Here is a 17,969-nt window from a genome sequence, read left to right as displayed (position 1 = left end):
ACGAATTAAAAAACAAATCGAAAGACAGAATAAAATAAATAATAATACACAAACCGTAAGGACTGAGCCCCTTCCCTAAAATAAAATATATATATATATATATATGTATGGTCCCCTTGGGTCCTTTATAGGCTTCTCCTCAAAACCATGACGATATATGTTTTCCCTTATGTTTCCCCTGCTATTATTGGCTTGGTATAATTATCATTAATAACAACAACAATGACCAGATAACAAAGTATATTTAGTTACAGTTATGTCTGTGCACAGCATCCTAATTCATAATTTTTCTTTCAAAATTTTAAAAGTACTGCCACCTCATCCCGCGATGACAAAAGCGAGTTGGTGAGTTCAATGTTTGTCATATCCAAGTGTCCATTGCTTGATGAGATTGCAATAAACATTCAGTAGTCAGAAGTTTTTCTAATAAATATTAATGTTATTCATTAAAATGATTAGAATCTATCTGCAAAAACAATCTGCAAACTTGAAACCAATCTGTGGAAATCTTGTGGCCCACCCACAAGGGCAAAACAAATATTCAAGTTATAATCTTGGTTTATAAGCACACATTTTTTGGCTATTTCTTTTTAAATTGAAAACAAGCAGATGCAACATAAATTGTGATGAGATAAAGAGAGATAACAGAAATGTGATAAATGAACGGTTTGCTGGTTATTTAGTTTTGAAGACAAAAACAAGAAAACAAATGATCTGTACATGGATCTTATTATTATTATTATTTATTTTTATTTTATTCCTTTACACAAGTACAGATTGGATTTTTAAGCATTTAAAGTTTAGGAATTTTGGCTGTTCTTTTGGCTAATTTAAAAATCGTGTATGTGTTTTTAACAGACATTAGCCATATTTTGGGGGTTAAAATGCTTAAAATATTTTAAATTTCATATTGTTTTTACAATATATGAATTACATTATTTGTTGTCCAAAACAATGTTTTTATGTTTTTGTTAGTTATCTTTTCTCCTTTTTTCATGAACTGTTGTGTGTCTCATGATTGTTTTAAATTTATTTATTTTTAAAAATCACTTTTTCATTTATTTTTATTTTTTGATGAAAAGCATAAAATAGGTATTTTAATGCTGGTGTAGATTTAAAGAGAGGCATATATTTTGTTTTGGTAGTTGTGATGGAATGTGATGAGAGAAATTGTATATTTTTTCCTAGGCAATAAAGTGAAAATGTACAACAGCTTATTTTTGTAGCTACGACTTATGCTGAGGTATGTGGCGCAATTTGATACACACTTTTGTTATTTTATGTGAACTTTAATCAGCTTTCTGTTGGACTAAGTAATAATACGTGTCTCTATTGGGGGATATTATAATAATTAGGGATATAATAATAATACAGACTTCTTTTGGAGATGACCTCAAAAGGAAAAGAGTTTCATTATTGGTCGTTTCAGTAAGTAGTTTTATTAAAGTAATAAAGTAAAATACTTTCTTCAAACATTTTATATAATAATAAAACTACAAAAAAAAAAAATTTAGGTGTACAGTTAGAGTTTAGATCAAGGGTCCCCAAACTACGGCGGCCCGCCCCACACATTTGGACCGGCCCTCTGAACAATTTGATAATACATATTGGCTTTCAAAAGAAAATTTCCCTTAGTTATAATTATTACAGTAGCCAAATTATTAGATTCACCCGGATTAACGTTCCATCGTGATCGAGCGGGTGCACGCGATCCAGCAAGAAAATTTAAAGTGACAACAAAATGGCCAAACGGTTGATTCAGAATGCAGGGTATTTAACCAAAAGTGGACAAGTGATTATTTTTTTGTTCAATGCAAAGAAATGGCTGTTTGCCTCATCTGTCAAGAAACAGTCTCCGTGTTCAAAGAATACAATCTGCGCCGACAGTATGCGAGTATGCGAGTTTAAAAGGCCAAATGAGAGCAGACAAAGTGTCGAAGCTAAAAAGTGGACTATCTGCTCAGCAAAATATGTTTGTACGGCAAACCCAGTTGAACCAGTCATCCATTCGAGCTAGCTTTCAGGTAGCTAAACTGATTGCAACCTGCGGTAGGCCATTCAGTGATGTGAGTTCGTAAAGAAATGTATGAATGCTGTTGCGGAGGAGGTGTGCCTCGATAAGAAAGACGTCTTAAATGCGGTGAGTCTGTCCGCAAGTACAATCACCAGACGAATTGAAGAAATGGGGTATAATGTATATGCCCAGCTGAAGGAAAAAGTGAAAGAATTTGATTTTTTTGCATTAGCGCTGGATGAAAGTAATGACGTGCAGGACACGGCACAGCTGCTCATTTCTCTTCGCGGAGTTAGCTCAAACTTTGAAGTGTCCGAGGAGCTGGCAGCCCTAAAAAGTCTCAAAGGTACTATGACAGGGGAGGATATTTTTGGTAAAGTGTGCCAAACGATAGAAGAGTTGGATCTAGACTGGTCTAAGCTGGCCAGCATCACGACTGACGGAGCTCCTAGTATGGTTGGCGAAACCTTTGGTGCGCCCTCCGAACGAAACGAAAAGCTGCTCAGAGCGTCTGAAAGAGGTGGAGCGCGCAGTATACAATCTCAGTGCTCTGACTGGGCAAAGGAGATTGGCGTCGCGTTCGCTATCGGATGCTGGCAGCGCCGATAGGGAAATAATTTGTGCTCTGAAAGGAGTACCGATCACCTTGGGGACATAGCCGTGTCTAGGCTTTAAAATGACCTTGGAGTCATTTGGTCCAAACTCAAGACACGCAGCGCTGACAGACAGCGCGTGAAGGTCTCCCACACATTTAACTGATGACAGGGCAGTTAGAAAAAGGGTTTTGAGTGAAAGGTATTTCAAATCCACGGATTGAAGCGGTTCGAAAGGGGGGGCTTTCATAGCTTCGAGAACTACGGAAAGATCTCATATAGGAGCCGATGGGGGGCGCGGGGGGTCATCCTTCTAGCTCCCCTGAGGAAGCGGATGACCAGCTCGTTTTTTCCCAGTGACTCTCCGTGCAGGGGTTCAGCGAACGCCGCGACGGCCGACACGTACACTTTGAGCGTGGATGGGGATCTGCCCTTATCCAGCAGCTCTTGTAAAAACACGAGCAGCAACGACACCCCACATGTCCGTGGGTCCAGGTCTCTGTCGGTGCACCATTTTGAAAACACAGACTATTTGGACGCATAGAGTCTTCTCGTGGAAGGGGCTCTAGCGTGTATGATAGTGTTTATTACTCCTTCTGGCAAAGCGACGGGTAGTCGTTGATCACCCAGCGCTCTGGGTGGGGATGCCAGATCGTGCCGCGAGCTTGAGAGAGGAGATCTGTTCTCACTGGAATGGGCCACGGGGCTATCAGTGACAGCTGCGTAAGCTCCGGGAACCATATCTGATTCTCCCAGTGCGGGGCTATGAGGAGCACCGAGTGACGCGTTTCCCTGATCCTCTGCATTACCTGTGGCAATAGCGAGACGGGAGGGAAGGCGTAGAGCAGGCGGTTGGGCCAGTCCTGGGCCAGCGCATCCTCGCTTTTCGAGAAAAATACTGGGCAGTGAGAGTTCTCTTCTGACGCAATGTGGGCTATCTCTGCTCTGCCGAATATGCTCCATAACTTCTGGACAGTTTGAGCGTGCAGGGACCATTCCCCTGGGGAAATATTGTCTCTGGACAGTCTGTCTGGGCCGTCGTTCAGGTGGCCTGGCACGGGCGTTGCCCTCAGCGAGCGCAGGTGGCACTGGGACCAATTCAGTATGCGTTTTGTCAGATGGAAGAGGTTCCTGGATCTGACACCGCCCTGACGGTTTAGATAGGATACCACAGATCTGTTGTCCGAACGGACCAGGACGTGGTGACCCTGAATGACCGGGAGGACACTAGCGCATACTCGACCGCTATCATTTCCAGACAATTTATGTGAAGGAGCTTTTCCTGAACTGACCATAGGCCAAAAACCGAAGAGCCCTCGCAGACCGCGCCCCAACCCGTGTTGGACGCGTCTGTCGAGATGACTTTTCGGCGAGATACAGCTCCCATCATCACTCCCCGCTGATACCATTCGGCCACTGCCCAGGGCTGCAGAGCTGAGATACAGGTCTGAGTCACTCTGATCGGCTGGCGGCCCGTGGCCCAAGCCCGGCGAGACGCGCGGGTGTTTAGCCAATGCTGAAGCGGGCGCATGCACAGTAAACCCAGCTGAAGTACTGCTGCGGCTGAGGCCATGTAACCTAGCATTCTCTGAAATTTTTTCAGAGGCGTGAGGCTGTTCATCTGAAAGGACGCGGCTAGTCGCTGAACACGGCACACTCGCTGTGTAGATAAGCGAGCCGTCATCGCCATGGAGTCTAGTTCTATTCCAAGGAAGGAAATTACCTGACTGGGCTGTAGTGAGCTCTTGGTCCAATTGACTGCAAGACCCAAACTGTTCAGATGACTGAGGAGAACTGTCCTGTGAGACAGAAGCTCCATATGTGACTGTGCCAAAATCAGCCAATCATCCAAATAGTTCAGAATTCGCAAGCCCTGACTCCGCAGGGGTGCGAGTGCCGCATCCATGCACTTCGTGAAAGTACGGGGTGCTAAAGACAGGCCGAACGGAAGGACGGTGTATTGATAAACCTGGCCGTCGAAGGCGAATCTCAAGAATGGCCTGTGACAGGGATTTATCTGAATCTGAAAGTAGGCATCTTTCAGATCGAGAGAAATAAACCAGTCCCCCTGGCGCACATGCGCAAGGAGTTTCCTGATTGTAAGCATTTTGAACGTTTTTTTTGCGAGCACCTTGTTCAAAATCCTGAGATCTAATATTGGTCTGAGGCCGCCATCTTTCTTGGGGACAAGAAAATAACGGCTGTAAAACCCCGACTCGCTCAGAGAAGGTGGTACTCTCTCTATGGCCCTTTTGCACAGAAGGTTTGCTATTTCTGAACGAAGCATGCAGGCTGCTTCCGTGTTCACAGTAGTTTCGAGTCGCGCTCTGAAGCGGGGAGGGCGGCGATCGAACTGTAGCAAATAGCCCTGTTTTATTGTGCTTAACACCCATTTGGATATCCCTGGGATAGCTTTCCACGCTTTGAAGCGTAACGCTAGAGGGGGAATGGCCAAGTCGCCCTGATTGCCGCACACAGCGAGCTGAACAGAATGTGTGAGCGCGCTTACTGTGCTTATGCATGACTGCTCGCAGACAGCAGGGACAGGCTGTTCTGTGAGTGACTTCCCGATTGAGGTGAATGGGGAAAGAGTCACATCTGTGAAGTGATGCGCAAGCATAGTCACGGTCATGGGACTTACATACAGAGAGGTGTTTGCTGGCCGTGTGACAGAGCGGGCAGAGAAGGGCGCACGCACGGATTCGTGGGCGCGTTTATTGACTCTAACACTCGAGCTGGCTGTGCCCGCTTTATGTGAGTGGGCTCTGATAGGGACACGGGAAGTGTAATGCTTGTGTGTAGGGGTGAACACTGGATTGTGGGCACATTTTCTACACATAAGGCATGTTTGCTTTTTACAAGATTTCTTTGGGTCACCGTGAAAACGGCATTTGAGTGCAGGCAAGCGGGCAGTATCACCGGCTTGTTGGCTGCTGAATCCACCACTGCAGTAGCCTGAGAGAAGGGGACTGACAGGGGGCGAAGCTTTGACGGTGGTCAGGCCGTGGTGGGACTGATCCGTCGTTTCCTCAACAAAGCTAGGAGGACTTCGGTTGCTCAGGTTTCAGCGCAATCTTAGGCCGAGGCCCGCAGGGGGACGGCGGTCTGCGGCGGCCGCCCTGTCGACGCTGAGAAGTCTGGCTTTGCTGAGCTGGGCGCTGTGAAGAGGCTCGTGCAGGAGGCTGGTCACGTGGGCGGCCTGCAGAGGAGCTAGCGCGACGAGGCAGGAAGAGATTCATGGCTTGGGTGGCTTTCTGGACTTCTGAGAAATGGTCAACAATGCCACTCACCGTGGAACCGAAGAGACCGGACGGAGAGAGCGGCACGTTGAGGAACGTGGCGCGTTCAGCGTCTCCCATGTCGGCTTGCGTTAGCCATAGGTGTCTCTCGGTCACAGTCAGCGTGGCCATGCACTTCCCTAGGGCTTGAGCTGCAGCTTTGGTGGCGCGAAGGGAGAGATCCGTCGCGCTCCTTAGATCTGAGACAGCCTCTGGGTGCCTGCCTTTCTCATCCCACTCTCGAAGGAGGTCCGCTTGGAGGATCTGTAAAACGGCCATGGAATGCAGAGCAGATGCGGCTTGGCCGGCGGCGGCATAGGCGCGGCCAACACAGGCGGAAGTAGTTCTGCAGGCCTTAGACGGGAGCACTGGCTTAGACCGCCATCTCGGGGAGGGCGGGCAAAGGTGTGCTGCTACCGAATCCTCGACCGGGGGGATGGAAGACTAGCCCCTCTCGGTGGCGCCGACCACCGAAGCGAGAGAGGTGGAGACATGGGATCGGTTCCTGGATGAGAGAGGCGCGTTCCACGATTTAGAGAGCTCGGCATGGAGTTCCGGCAGGAAGGGAGCGGCCCGGGCCGCGGGCGCCACGTGGCGACGGCTCTGAAGAAAGCAGCCGTTGAGTCTGTTGGGAGCCTGCTCAGATGGCGGTGACCACTCGAGCCCGAGACGGTCGTCGGCCTGTGTGAGGAGGCGCGTTAATTCTTCCTCGACTCCGGCGCGGGTCCTGCTGGATTCTTGGGCCAAGGAGGAGGCTTGGGAGCCTGACCACTCCTCGCTGTCCGAAGCCATGATGGAACAGCAGCCCTTATCCTCCGCCTCGTCATCCGAGATGGCAACAGTGCGGCCGCTCGGCGGCAACTGCGCGTCCCGGGGGGGCGGGGAGGGTGAAAGCGAGGCTCGAGGGAGAGGCTCCGGCGAGGTAGTCGCTTCTAACACCGGTTCCAGCAGCCTTTGGGAGCGGCGCTTCTTTCTGACCGGCGAAACGAAAGGCGGCGCGGCGGCTTCAGTTTTGAGTGCTTCTAGTCGAGCCCGCAGGGTCGACATCGGAAGCTCCTCGCAGAGGTCGCATCCGCCGTCAGTGAGGGCGAGCTCTGCATGTTCCAATCCCAGGCAGAGAGCGCAGATGTGGTGGCGGTCTCCGGCGCTGAGAGGGGCGCGGCATGAGGCGCAGGTGGTGCGAGGCATCTTTAAAAAGACGCTCGTTGCTCTTTTTGTGAAGTTCGCTGAGGAACTAGCTTGCTCTAAAAAGGATACGTCGCCGGATGGCGTAGCTCGCAGGATGGCTGAAGGTGGCGAAGACGGCCGGCTTCTTCGAGCGCTGTCCAAGCTTGCTAGATGCCCCTCGAATGGCGACGCAGCTTCTGCAGTTCAGAGATGCGAAGAGCTTCGCTGAATAGATGAAAATCAGGGTTCCAGCCTACGAACTTACGCTTATATGCACTCTAGCCACGCCCATTCTGGCGGGCTTTGATACAGTGACGGCGCGGGCGCCTGTCATTGGACTCGAGTTCACTCAAGTTCGTCTATAGGCTGCAGCAGTTGCCGCAGAGCAACCAATGAGCTCGCTAGCTAGCCCGCTCTAGGTATGCAGCTGCTGCACTGCGTTGACAATGGATACAAAATTAAGGATAATTTTTTTGGCTTCAATATCTCAGAAAAGATGAATCTTTCCCGTAGCATAAGCTAGCTTACACAATACGAGAGAACCTCTCGTAAGAGAACTACGGTGACATCAAGATACAGTTTTCAGTATCCCAATTCGGGTACACCTCCTGCAATCAAAACTGTTGTGCCTCACTCGTGCTGATGTCATATGTCCCCTCTCAAAATCACTATGGCTTTTATCTAAATCCAAAATATACCCCAAAAAGACAGTCTTTTCTTTTTTTTCTCTCTAATTAATTCAGTACCTTAGATGTTGAATGTGTTTGTCCACTTTGTTCTTCTCTCTCAATTGTATGGCTTTTGTTAGGCTTTTATCTATCATCCTGTGTTTCATTGACATGAAAGTGGCAGTCCAGCCCTTTGTTGCCTCCCCATCATCCCCAGATTGAGTCCAATAGGCTTTTAATCATAAGTGCTCAAGGGCAGTTTGTTTTGGGCTGGTTGTTTGTTTTCCATGATCTTGTTCCTTTAGCTGGGATTTTGTTTAAATTTAAGCAGTGTTTGAATGAACAATATTCCCAAAACTGAAAATTATGTTATTATTATTTATGTCGTTCCAAATCTTTTTCTTTTCTTTTTATTTAATTTTTCCCATTTTTTATGTAATTACAAATAATAGGAACTGGATTGTTCTTTTAAATTTCTTTTCAATCTTTTGTTTTCATTGTTTTGGTGACGTCTTTCAAGCATAAAAATAGTTCACAACCTTCTGCTTCTTTCCTAAACTCCCATGAACATCTCATGGAATGCTAGGAGCTGATATTTTGGTCCATTTCTCACACTAAGATATTGTATTAATTCTGTAGACTTGGAACAAGTCTAATAAGCCAGAGTCATTATATTTTTATATAGTTTTTGTGTCATTTTTTAAAACTTCAAAGTTCCAGTCCCCAGATGTAATTGCATGAAAAAGAGCAACAAGTACATTCTTCAAAATATATCTTTTTATGTTCCATGTAAGAAATTAAGTCATATGGCTTTGGAGCAACATGAGGGTGAATAAATGAATTACAGAATATTATCTATTTGTATTCCGTTAAAAGAATGATACAAAACGTTTATAATGTGTGCAAGCTTATATATATACATATATAATACAGTAAAAATGCTATGTCCTACTTATATTGCCCTTAACCTTTTTAAATGTGAATTCATGGCCTCTCTTCCACCTTCCACCATAGTTCAAACACCTGCATCCCTAGCTTTTGGTTAATACAAAACATTATATTTTCAAATGAACTACATACGAACCGATACTGAAACAGAGTTTCTATAATTTCCTCTCAAAACAAAGAAGTTTGACATTGTGTCACATTAATATGAACAAATGATGGATAATTAGTATGCCTCATTCCCAGCTGTGCCCTGACATTCATAAGGGTAATTAGCTTTCTAGTATTACAATTATTAACAATCTGTCAATAAGCTTCATATAATTCATGATACATCTGTGACTTGAATTAATTTTGGTGGCCTTTGTAAACTAAGCATTTGGGGGAAAGGGCCAGCTGTCCTGATACAAATTTTTAAATCTTATTTGAATTTGAATTTAAGCACTGCTTGTTTATAAATAGCACTTTGTTTTTTTTTTTTAACTAGCACAAAGGGCATTTTAAAAGACACATAATAAGTCAGTGTGAGTTTCATTGTAATTTAGTGTAATTTCTTATCCATTTAATATCACCCATTACAAATAAAATAAGCAGCATGGTTTCAACAGCTCATTGATGCCGATTCTCTCAAACCCAGTGAAAAAGTAATTACAGAAATTACTTCATTACAAAGTGCTCACTGCAGAGGTGTATGATGCTTTACCGCAAAGTCACATATTATCTGTGAAAAATTCTCAAAAATTGCTTTCCCTAATAGGAGACCAGTGTCTCGAATTGCTATCGGCTCCCAGGGTTAAAAAGAAATTTATGTTTTAAGAAATAATTAGGCAAAGCCTCCTAATAGACTTGTCCCCAAGCCAACATGTCACATTCTAGCTGACCTTATAGTCCTCTTCATAAACCATTGAGCTCCATAATTTCACATTTAAATCTGGCCCTGAAGCAGAACCAATCAGTGGTCGGTGTTTAGGGGGAAGTGATTGCAGGGAGTGAGGAAGATTTAGGATTGATATAGCCTATAAAATGCCTCTTCATCCCTGCATCAGTGCTCCAGGTGACACCATAGCACCAGAAACCATTGGAGAGGAGGTTAATGTGGGTTAATTCATCTGATTTGAGCAATATGTATCATTAAATGTCACTGGTTAGCATGTGGCGCAGTGTTGGGGAAGCTACTTTGCAACTTAATGTTAATTCATAATGTTAAGTAATATACAGTTTAAGAAATAGTTCACACAAAAACGAAATGTCTGTCATTATTTACTCACACTCATGTTCCAAACTCAGTTTTGAACATTTTATTTCATTGAAGACAAAAGGAGATGTTTGGCAGAATGTTCACTCTCAGTCACTATTGACTTAAGTTACATCTTTTTTTTAACCATTCAATAAAAGTCAATGGTAACTGAGACTTTCATTTTGCATATTTATTCATTATTTGTTAATTATTTGGTGTATAATAATCACATATCAAACACAGTTGAAAGCTATAATAGAGTGGTGGTGTAGTGGGCTAAATCACATAACTGTTAATCAGAAGGTTGCTGGTTTGATCCCCACAGCCACCACTATTGTGTCCTTGAGCAAGGCACTTAACTCCAGGTTGCTCTGGGTGAATTGTCCCTGTAATAAGTCCACTGTAAGTCACTTTGGATAAAAAGTGTCAGCTGCATACATGTAAATGTGGTTCTTTAAATAATGAAATTAACATTGGCTTTGTGTTTGTTGTTGATTTGCCACAGTTTGCAGTAGACTGGCATGTCTTAAGGTCAATATTAGGTCTAAAATGGCTAAAAAGAACAGCTTTCTCTAGAAACTCATCAGTCAATCATTGTTTTGAGGAATAAAGGCTATACAATGCTTGAAATTGTACTGTACACAACAGTCTTCAAGGCAAAGTACAACTGGCTCTAACAAAGACAGAAAAAAAGTGGAAGGCCAGATGTACAACTAAACAAGAGGATAAGTACATCAGAGTCTCTAGTTTGAGAAATAGATGCCTCACATATCCTCAGCTGACAACTTCATTGAATTCTACCTGCTCAACATCAGTTTCAGCCTTATGGGAAGAATTGCAAAGAAAAAGCCACATTTGAAACAGAAAAAAAAAATGTTAGAGTGGGCAAAGAAGCACAGACATTAGACAACAGATAATTGGAAAAGAGTGTTATGGATCTTAACCCCATAGAGCTTTTGTGGGATCAGCTGACTGTAAGGTGTGTGAGAAGTGCCTGACAAGACAGCCACATCTATGGCAAGTGCTACAGGAAGCGTGGGGTGAATTGTCACCTGAGCATCTGGTCAATCTGACAGCTTGAATGGCAAGGATCTGTAAAGCTGTCATTGCTTCAAGTGGAGGATTTTGTGATGAGAACACTTTGAAGTAGATTAAGAGGTTCTGATTTTTTTTTTAAAATTGCAATTGTAATTTTTCATGTTATTAATTTCCTGAATATACATTTTGATCAGTTGAATGCCACATTGGTGAATAAAAGTACCAATTTCTTTCCAAAAGAGCAAACATTATTCCAAACTTTTGGCCGTGTGTGTGTGTGTGTATGTGTGTGTGTGAGTATACACACACACTGGCGGCCAAAAGTATACGTGTTAAAAAGTCTACACAATTAATCATGTTCTTGGACAGTGATAAGGAATATTCCTTCCATTGGAGCAATTAAATCCTGAAGTACCACCTGTTCTCTGCAGGAGGCAGTAAGCAAAACTCTATTGCAAAGCAATCTCAAAGTGCTTTACAATAATCTAAGTAAAAAAAAATACAAAAATCACACACACAAAAGCAACCACATCCAATGCAGTTTAAGTCTAGGCCTTCAGTGCGATTCATGCCATTAAGAAAACATAGTTTCACAATGAATAAGACACATCATATATTACGTGGCAGTCAACTAATAATACCAATTGAAATAAAAACATGTCCACACACGAAAGCAAGAACCAAGGAGGTCTAATACCAATAAAATGTGCAATTTAATTTTGGCTTGCAATCAATTTTGTTTCATCAGGGTACGTTACTTTTCAAAACTTGATCCGACACTGAATGCTCAAGAAGCCTAATTTACACTTAGAAAGCTCCTGATGTTGCTATAACAATACAAAAAGCACTGAAAATCAGTCCTCCTTTCCTGTTTAATTAATCAATCGCACAATCATGCAGAACATCTCAGGTTTGTAAATCCAGAAGGATCTCTTTCTCTATGGCAATAACAGCAGTGATGACAGCCAACTTGTCAGCAAGATCTTGCGCTCTTTGCTTTCAAACTATGTACATCACTTAAAGCGTGATTGCGTCACTCAAGGCCAGCTAGAAGGCCTGGAATGGGACATATCCTAAAGACCACACCCACAAGAACTGATGAATCTGACAATCTGACTTTAGATGACTATTCACTACAGTGTTGAGGGATTCTGTGGAAATTCTGAAGGCCTGACGGGGTGGAGCTCAAACTCACACGCTGCTTCGGGCATGCGATTTGTGAAACAGTTGTCACACTTTGCTTGTAAGCATCGAGGAATAAATTCTGATTTTTTTTTAATTATTTTTTTCTATACTCTAACCCTCGTTTGTAGATTAATTAAGAGTGGAAAGCAATTGAAAATACAGATGCAAAAAAGGTAAATGAGAATGAAAGGGTTAAAAAAATGTATTTATTAGGCATGTTACAGCAGCAGAAAAGGCTTTGCTGGCCCTGAGAAATCACCACTGCACAAAAGTTAAGAAGCAGGGAAAGCCTGTTTGAAGAGATAGGATTTTAAATGCTTCTTGAAGACCTCCACAGAGTTTAAATTGCGAGATGGGGAGGCAGATAATTCCAGACATGCAGACCATACACTGAGAAAGCTATATCACCCATGGTACAAAGTCTAGTTCAGGTAACATGAAAGGCTAAGTTTTGGGAGGTCCTTAATAAATGAGCTGAGTTCTGGACCACTATGAGTTCGTTCAAATACGAGGGGCCCAAGTCATGTAAGGCTTTGAAAACAATCAAGAGCACCTTAAAGTCCACTCTAGATTTAACAGGAAGCTAATGTAATGATTCAGGCATCTGTAGCTTGTCGTGGTCTTTCTTTGGCAGGCCACTCCAAATAGTGTTGAGAATGCGCTTTTCTGTGTCGCCTAGACTGAGAGTTGGCCTAAAATGTGAAATGTTTTTATGTGAAAATAAGCTGTTTTGCACATTATTTTTACATGAACGGTGAAGCTCATGCAGTTGTCAAGCTTAACACCCAAGTTACTTAATACAGTTGAGGTTAGTAGCTTTACTTCTAGTTAGTTACTCAACACTGGTGAAGCATAAGTGTTGCTACTGTTACATACAGCCTTGTTTTCAATTGACAAGAATATTCAACATATAAATGCACTCTTGATCATTATTTTGTCAGAATCTTACTTGATGAGGTCAGTTGTTAGGGTTTCTTGAACATGACTCATTCATGCTCATTGATGTTTTTTTAGCGAGTGACTGCAGAATCCCTTTGTGGAAGATGAGAGCAGGGGCCCCGCAAAGCTGACTTCACTGTTTCAAAAATTCAAAAGCTTGATGGTCTAGCAAAAAATTTACATCAGCATGTATATTTTGGATCCATGAATTGCAACGGGGATGCCATAACAATCTTCAGTGATCTAATTTAGTTCTAAACAGGTTTTGCTTTAGGACCAAGATTATAAAATTGGTATTGAGTGGTGACCCATTACATTAAGTAAACAATAATGGCCTTAAAGTCAAGCATTGTAGTTATTCATATAACCCATGATCTGCATAGGTCTAATAATATGCTAAATTATTAGTGAAGACTGAATAGGAAATTGACCATTTTGGTTTCTACTGTAAATGTCTCCTGAATTTCAATGGTTTCATGCACTTGGCAGTCAATAATTCAACACACAAAACAAATTGTGGTTGGCATATCCTCGCTCCTGTATTTATAGTAGTCTGGGGCATATTTTCTTTTACCTGGTGTGTTTTTTTAATGGTTTTCATTAATTGGTTATCAGTTGGCATCTATCTAATTTGGCTACTGCAGTTTCTACCAAGTGACAGATGTATATGTTCCAAAATACCGTTTTTGTTTGTTTGTTGGACACTCGCTCTTATGTCAACAACAAAAGATATGGGAAGTGTTTATCTTCATTTTAAAAGTGGATAAGTCTATTTCTTTTTCAACTCACCAGTTGACAACCAGATCTAATTAGGTGGTAATAAGTTACTATATTTCCAGTTATCACCTAGAAATCTACAGTGGCAAAGCAGTTTTGTATAAAAGCAAATTTTATGTCCAGGTGCTACAGTAGCATTTCACAGTCACATCATTGTTCTACATCTTATTGTTCATTTTCCCCCAAAACAGTAAAGGATTCTGGAATCAAGTGAATTTGAATAGCTCTCCCTCAGGATTTTACAAGGTGCCCACCATGTAGTCAATCTGCTTGTATGAAATACCTTTTCCCAAATATTTCCTACAACAATTGCGCAAGGGACAAGCTAGAAGCTGTTGTGACTTGTTATTGTTTACCGTCAATTGTCAAACATAAATTAGTTTCAACGGTGATGCATGGAATGGCTTTGTAATGGTTGCCGGCACACTTTGTGATGAATAAAATTCAAAGGCAGCCTGATAACTGCAGGAGCCATTAAAAGCACTCATGTGTGGCCCACGCTTAGCAAAACACTGCCACAGTCAAGGTGCAGTGAACTGCAAGAGCACTCTTCTGTTTAAAGGGACGCATTGATTTTGTCCTCACCTTAGCCCGAATCTGTTAACCCTCATAAAATATCATTGCTTATGATTAGAGATGGTAGAGTTTTGGGCTCTTTAAGTAGGCTTTTACTGTGTGATCTTGGCTTGTTAGTGTCAGAAAATATGTTGTTTCAGCTGTTTTCACAATGAAATCAGAAACAGAATGTTTACTTTTCTTTAGCTAAAATTGGTACGTGCTTACCGAGATTCAAAACACTGCCCCAAAGCAGTAAATATCATTGGGCATATGGGCATGTGTGAGCTCCTTTTTCTAGGCTCGCCAAAAGCGAATTGTGAAGCAAGTTGTTTTCAGCTGTACAGGCTGTAATACAGTGAAAAGGAATGCATATTTTATAAACTGTGCCCCCAAACCTAAGTCTAACCATCAGTAGAGTAAAAATGCATTCTTTGAATCGCAGTTGCCACTTATTATGCAAACACATGCATTTCCTGGTTTCAACGCATGAAACCAGGAAATCCAAACCCGGGTCTTTTACACTGGTCACGCCACAAGGTAGGGTATACACACAAGTTTCGATGCAAAAATATCCAATAGGAGATGGTGTTTGGCAGTGAGTTGGCATAATGTGGCTGATTCTAGGGTACTGGAACAGTTGGAAACAACATGCCAACTTCCTGTGTGATCATGTTGGCTTTTCAGCTGTATTCGGTATTATAATTGCAATCAGAACACCTTAAAGGGATGGTGTGGCAGGACGGATGGTGTGGCAGGGTGGAGGGCGGGGCCAGGTCGTGATCCTACACACCCGGTCCCGTATTAGGCTAATACTGGACCGGGTGTGTAGGATCACGACCCGGCCCCGCCCTCCGTCCTGCCACAGATGGTTCACACAAAAAATATGTTATAATTTACCTCATGTTGTTCTAACCTCCTATGACTTGCTTTTTTAAATGGATCACAAAAGAATATGTTAGGAAGCATGTTAGTGTCAATCCCTATTCACGTCTGTTATATATATATTTTGTTATATCAGTAAAGTAAATTAGGACAGAATATTCATTTTAGGTGAACTATGCCTTTGACAATTACATATCACCCTGGCAATGACAGACAACGCTCTACCTTGTGGTAGCAAGTTTTTGCACGGGCAAGCACCAGTCACATTTACTTCAGAAAATAAGAAACTATATATAGTTTCACTATTATATTCAAAGAACAGCAGGATGTCATATCAATAAATCCTGCTGTAGAATTCCCCAGTTTCTCAGTGTCTTTGGCCCTTTCCTTTTGCTTTAACTTTCATCCTCAAACTTGTATTCAAGTCTGAGTCAGCAAGAGGCTTAAGCTCTCTCAATAAACAGACACAATGGGGGGTGATATAGCCCTTAGTCCAGCTAAAGGCTATTTTACCACACCTTTAAACACACTACTCCAAGGCCAGAATTTTATGTGGATCTCTGATTGTAGCGTTAAATCATGTGAAATGTGCTGCATATATTTTCATTCATTGACAGTCATTTCTGCATCTCTGCAAAAATGTAATGTGTTATTTATTTATTTCTTATCTGGGGGAATCTGTCTTTATTTTTATTTTCTTCTCTCATTTGCCCCCTCCCTTTTCTTCTTTCAGACTTGGAAAACTTCAAAACACACAGGCGGAATTCCGTCTCTGTTCGGGAAGGACAAGGAGTGGTACTTCTGTGTGGTCCACCCCCTCACTCGGGAGGTCAGTCATTTTTGCTTTTTTGACAAAAAAGTCCTTTCATTATAGTTAGTATTTCTTCATCATGTCAAATACATTCATTTTAATCAATTTGTGTCAGGATGAGTGAAGACGGATTCTGTGGTTGTGAGGTTAGTCCTCTGAGTAGCGTTTATTTTAAATAAAATTAATATTAACAATTCATACAGCAAAAGTAATGTGTCCAGCAATATGTAAGGGATAATCTACAGTCAGATGTTCATTATCGCAAAATAAACAAAGATAGGGTGGTAAAGACCCCGACGTGTAGCGGAGAGGTCTTGTTTCACCTTGAAGGTGTTTATATAAGTGTTAATGTACAATCAGACAGATTTTATTGCAAAATAAACCCTGAAAGGGTGATCAGGAAGAACAACCGGTTGACTGTACATTATCCCACTTATTACTAGGCTACAAAACAAATAAATAAATAAATAAATAAAAGGACATCAAATAATTATATCTGTTTAAATTATATTATTATTTGAGGAAAAAATATAATTTTATTATTTTATTTATTTTAATTAACAGACTATTTGCACCTCCGGTTTGCATCAGAGTTCCAATGGTGTTAATTTAGTAAACAATCACCTTGAATGCTCAATATCTATTTTATTGAAAGACTGAGTTTAAAAAAAAAAAAAAAAAAAACTTTGAGTTGAAATTATTGTATTATCTTACTTGTAGAGACTGCACAGTGATCCGAGAAGTAGGAAAGATGACTTGAAATACTTGAAATGATTGGTTTGCTGTCTTAATCCCCGGATGTGCAGTTGTTACTCAGACATATCAGACCTCTAGATGGTGCCATTACCAATCAGAATAGAGTATTCCAGAGAGCCGAGTAATAATTTGCGATAATGACCAGCTGACTTTAGATTATCATACTTATTTCAAGGCTAATTACCAAATAAATTAAGTGTAATAAAATAATTTGATTAGCTTAATTGTAGAGAATGCATATGAGAAGTATGAAATATGGCTCGAAATACCGACATGACCACTTAAATTTTACTTTATCCCCGGATGTGAGGTCATTATTCAGCAATATCAGACTTCTGAATGCCGCAATGGACCAATCAAGATCAGGTGTTCCTGAGAGCCATGTAATAAAGTGCAATAACTAAAAGGGGGAGTGGTTTGCTAGACATGATCAAGAATCATGAAGGTCAGGGAATTGCAGAGAAGTGTAGAGGTGGTGTCTGACGAGCACACGTGCCTTGCCCAGGATGCAGGGGACAGCAGCTTCTCTTGAATTTATTCCATCATGTTATTGCCAGTATGTTTTAAATAATATCATGTAATTATCATATTGCCATGTTTTTTTTAGTTTCATCTGTGTTATCAAAAAACTTTTTTTGACATTTCTGTCTGAAATTTCTGTCTGAAATATTGTTGATGAAATTAACACTGCATATAAACATGTTTCATTTACACCTAATTTTTCCAGAGAAGAGCTTTTCCCTTGTCTCTTGGCGCTCTTGGCTGTCTCATCCACAGATCATATAATCCCATCAATGCCTCTCAATTCTCTGACAGCATGTGTAGGCAAGCCCTACCACCCTCTCGAGACACTGCTGTTTGTGTGCATGCCCTCTTCCAATCTCACCTGCCTTTCTGTAGTGTCACGCAGTGTCTTTGAATATACAGAGCAAGGGATGCAGTTTTATAGTACATAGCACATAGCAGTATATATATATATATATATATATATATATATATATATATATATACTGTGCATAGAATACATAGATGACCTATAGGTATGTTTGTCAAAATTAGCAGTATACACCAGATATACTGGAATACAACTGCCTGGAATACTGTATCCCACAATATAATAG

The 17,969-nt window shown here is 41.8% G+C and overlaps 1 protein-coding gene across 1 annotated transcript in view; it reads left to right on the top strand.

Moving 5' to 3' along the window:
• Positions 1–17,969, top strand: part of LOC127646608 (contactin-4-like) — a 174,781-nt gene that overhangs the window by 28,033 nt on the left and 128,779 nt on the right. The window contains exon 3 of the mRNA XM_052130365.1: positions 16,015–16,110. Coding sequence (XP_051986325.1) covers positions 16,015–16,110 — 96 coding nt within the window. The remainder of the gene's footprint in view (positions 1–16,014; positions 16,111–17,969) is intronic.

This window comes from Xyrauchen texanus, chromosome 7, assembly GCF_025860055.1.
Source record: "Xyrauchen texanus isolate HMW12.3.18 chromosome 7, RBS_HiC_50CHRs, whole genome shotgun sequence".
In the NCBI taxonomy this organism is placed as follows: Eukaryota; Metazoa; Chordata; class Actinopteri; order Cypriniformes; family Catostomidae; genus Xyrauchen; species Xyrauchen texanus.
Note: the sequence above shows the minus strand (reverse complement) of the source record. Positions and strands in the feature narration are given on the sequence as shown.